Below are 3,604 nucleotides of genomic sequence, written 5' to 3' on the forward strand. Positions count from 1 at the left end.
ACAGTGTCGGACGAGAGAGGACCAGGCCTGGAGTTTATTTTGTGTTTTGTGTGCGGCAGTCGTCCGCGAGGGGCTGCCGCTTTACTTTCGTTTTGTGTTTGTTTATTTTATTAAAATCTTAAAATGTTCGCCGGTTCCCGCCTCCTTCTTCCCGACCTACGAACGTTGTTACAATATATATATAATTGAGGATTATTTATAGAAATGTTTTCTTCATCCAGTAATCACAAACAACTTAAGACTCATGTAATTTCATGGGTGTGGGAGTCCTATATTTTAGAAAGGTGTTCACAGGTTTTGTTCTTGATACTGGCACTTTTTTTTGCCTCTCTGTCTAACCGTGTCTGTCACATTACCGGCATTCTGTTTTCTAGTATGCTGATCCCGTCTCGGATCTGCTGGACAAGTGGGGAGCTTTCCGAAGCCGTCTTTTCCGGGAATCTTGTGTGTTCCACCGTGGAAATTATGTCAAGGACCTAAGCCGTCTAGGCAGGGATCTTAACAAAGTCATCATTGTGGACAACTCGCCAGCCTCCTACATCTTCCACCCAGACAATGCTGTACGTTACTGCCTTTCTTTGTTCTTTTGCACATATAACTGCTTTGGGTCTCATGATATATTATGCACAGTGCTTAGCCTGCTAAACCTTGTGTGAGTTTATTTGTCAGTTGCTTGTCGCTTTGTCCGAGTATTCATATTAGTTTTAACAGACACTCTTCTCTGTTATGTTTAGGTACCTGTTGCCTCCTGGTTTGATGACATGTCTGACACAGAGCTGCTGGATCTCATCCCTTTCTTTGAGAGACTGAGTAAAGTGGATAATGTCTACACTGTGCTGAAGCAGCAGAGGACTACTAGCTAGCACAACACTAAGGGCAGCTGTCACTATGGGGCCAGGGAGGCCGCTGGGCTTGGAGCACCACACTGCTTCCCCCTAACAGGACCAGCCACTAGCTCAGTCCTCATCACCTACCCAGAATTCCATTCATATGATGTTTGATAGAGAAAAAGAAGTTGAATGACAGAACTGTGAAGGACAGCTTTAGCTATTACATGCATTCAATAAGAAGCTGATTGTTTTAACACTCAGTTGCGTGAATCTCAGGAAAGCAGGCAAGACCATATTTCACCCTGAAGTCAAATAATAGAAATGATTTTTTGCTTAAAGAAAATGAAAGAGATGCTTTTTTGCCTTTGTGACATTATTTTGACAATTAAGCACATTCCCTCCAATTTTTCTCATAATGCAAAAATTCAAACTTATATTTACTGTAATGTGTAAAAAAAAAAATTATTTAAATTGTATTTATATATTATGGTTGTATTTGTTGTACTGCCTTTAATTTATGCTTGTTTATAAGAAACGTACTGTATTACAGTAATCTAATTGTGAATAATAATGGAAATTGAAAAAAATAAAGCTAAAGCAAAATGTCCAGATGTATTATGGTATTAATGAGGGACAAATTGTTTAATTGTCATAAAATTAATTTCACAATGCAAAAAAATAAATAAATGCTTTGTTTTCTATATGCAAATATCATTTTATATTTATTTTTCTTTTGATTTTAGGGGGTAATGTGGCCTGGGCATGTTTTCGTGTGATTCACCCAAAAACGTGTTATTCCTTCTTTGCAACTCTTTCATTTTCATGGTTGAGGGAAGCCCTGTTAAAATGAAACAAGTTGATTGTCCTCTTTAGTTGGTGATTTGAGAAGATCAGTTTTTTAAGAAAACGACTTCCTCTTCTTGTACGTTTATATCTTGAGTTAAACTTCCCTCATTCCCTGTTTATCGAGTTTACTTCAAGATCTTACTTCAAGTGAGGACAAAACCATGAATGGCAATCACATGGAATAATATGCTGTCTTTTTTATCTAGCCAACTTTATTGGACTCTAAAACAAGCTTTCATCATCCCTTTATTTTTCAAAAATCATGTTTTTTTTCTTCTCCTCCAATTTCTAAATCAGATATGAAAAAGACTCATGATGCAATCAGCCCACACTTGAAATTCAAGTTTCACAAAGCAACAGTTGTAAGAAAGGGAAATTGGCCCAGCACTTCGTGTCACACGGCCCGTTTTCACTCAGAAGGTTAAGCTAATGCACCTTTTGAATCATATACAGTATGCTTTATTTTGTCTAATGCGAGGTCATTCACCTTGGCCTTAAAATTACTGTAGCAAAAATTCATCAGACAATATCAAAGTGGTCTTATTTACAAAATCAGTTTGTCTGATACTGTATAGTTTTAGATTCATAACCGTATGCAATTTGTGTGTTTATATTAATCAAAACAAGTAAAGAATACTGGAATCAAACCTTGATTTGTCAGTGGAAGCAGATGTTCGAGTTGTAATGCCTTAACTCTCCATTAGATCACTAAGCTGTCAGATGGTTCATTGAGAAAGTGATTTGGGCATTGGCGTAAGCATGCCATACTGTGGACTGGAGAGCCCCTGTTAATGTGCAGTTGACGTGCCTTCTTGTTAGTTGCCATTTAATATGGATGGTTTTCCTTTTGGGGATTGTATACTTGCTCAGAACTATCCGAGTTGATTGTTTTGCAAGTGCCAATATCGATGTTTCGAGACATAATGGTGATGTTCATGTGCCCGGGAGAGAGTGGAAAGGTGATGTTATGGTTTTTAATACTGTTTTTTTTTTTGTCCATTTTTCAGTGTTTTGACTTTTTAAATAGATTTGGTGATGGCGAAACATTTGCCATCTCTCTATATTTGTGATATTAATGAAAATAGTGCTGTGCCATGGAGAATTTCTTTTTGTTATTCATAAAAGTTTAAAGAGCAGCTTGAGTGATATTTGATTCTTAAAAAGCACAATTGATTTTTCTCTTTTGTACTTGAATCTCAAACCCTGTATTATATTCTGGTATTATTTCCAATAGTATTGGATGTGCAGTTACATGGTTTGTATATACGTTATTTGTGTATACATTTCAAAATAATCAAAAAATAATCAGTCAGTCATTCAAAATGTTACTTAAAATCCACTGTTTCTAATGTCGTGACGAAAGAAATTATGAAACTTCAGTGAACTTCAGCCTAAATTTAATAGGTACGTGAGCACATAAGAGTCTTTCAACGTTTGAAACTGATGTTGCGGTAGAGAACATGTTATTGAATTGCATGTCTGACTTGGTACATTCTCCGAGGTCTGATTGATCATCAATCTCAGTAGGACTTCTCACACTAGTCTGCTTATGCAACAGGACCAAACCAGGCCCATGTTTTTCTGAGGTTATGTAATAGTCTTGGTAGTGCTTGTATGCCGCCTTTTCAATATTCTCACAGAGGCCACGAATGCACTTCTCTTAATGTGTAATTGTTGAATCAGAAACGTGTAATGTTTCTTTGATCTCCTGAACAAAAATGTGATAGTGGTACGGCTTCAGAGCTTGTAGTTTTGTAAATTGTTTCTCTTGTATTAACTGCCATAAGTAAGTAATCAGTTTTCTCATAGCCTATTTTAATATGCTCTACAGCAAGTCTTTTTATAGGTACTCTAGGCATTATTAAGATAAATGAAGACTAGAATTAAGAACTGCCTGAAGAAAACTTTGGTTGGGCCATTCTTACATT

At 36.6% G+C, this 3,604-nt stretch overlaps 1 protein-coding gene across 1 annotated transcript in view; it reads left to right on the top strand.

Moving 5' to 3' along the window:
- ctdsp1 (CTD (carboxy-terminal domain, RNA polymerase II, polypeptide A) small phosphatase 1) overlaps nucleotides 1–2,753 on the top strand; it is a 41,150-nt gene extending 38,397 nt beyond the window's left edge. The window contains exons 6-7 of the mRNA XM_016520211.1: nucleotides 375–560; nucleotides 735–2,753. Coding sequence (XP_016375697.1) covers nucleotides 375–560; nucleotides 735–863 — 315 coding nt within the window. The 3' untranslated portion in view covers nucleotides 864–2,753. The remainder of the gene's footprint in view (nucleotides 1–374; nucleotides 561–734) is intronic.
- Nucleotides 2,754–3,604: the final 851 nt, after the last annotated feature.

Source organism: Sinocyclocheilus rhinocerous, unplaced genomic scaffold (assembly GCF_001515625.1).
Source record: "Sinocyclocheilus rhinocerous isolate Xijiao unplaced genomic scaffold, SAMN03320098_v1.1 scaffold449, whole genome shotgun sequence".
NCBI classification, from domain to species: domain Eukaryota; kingdom Metazoa; phylum Chordata; class Actinopteri; order Cypriniformes; family Cyprinidae; genus Sinocyclocheilus; species Sinocyclocheilus rhinocerous.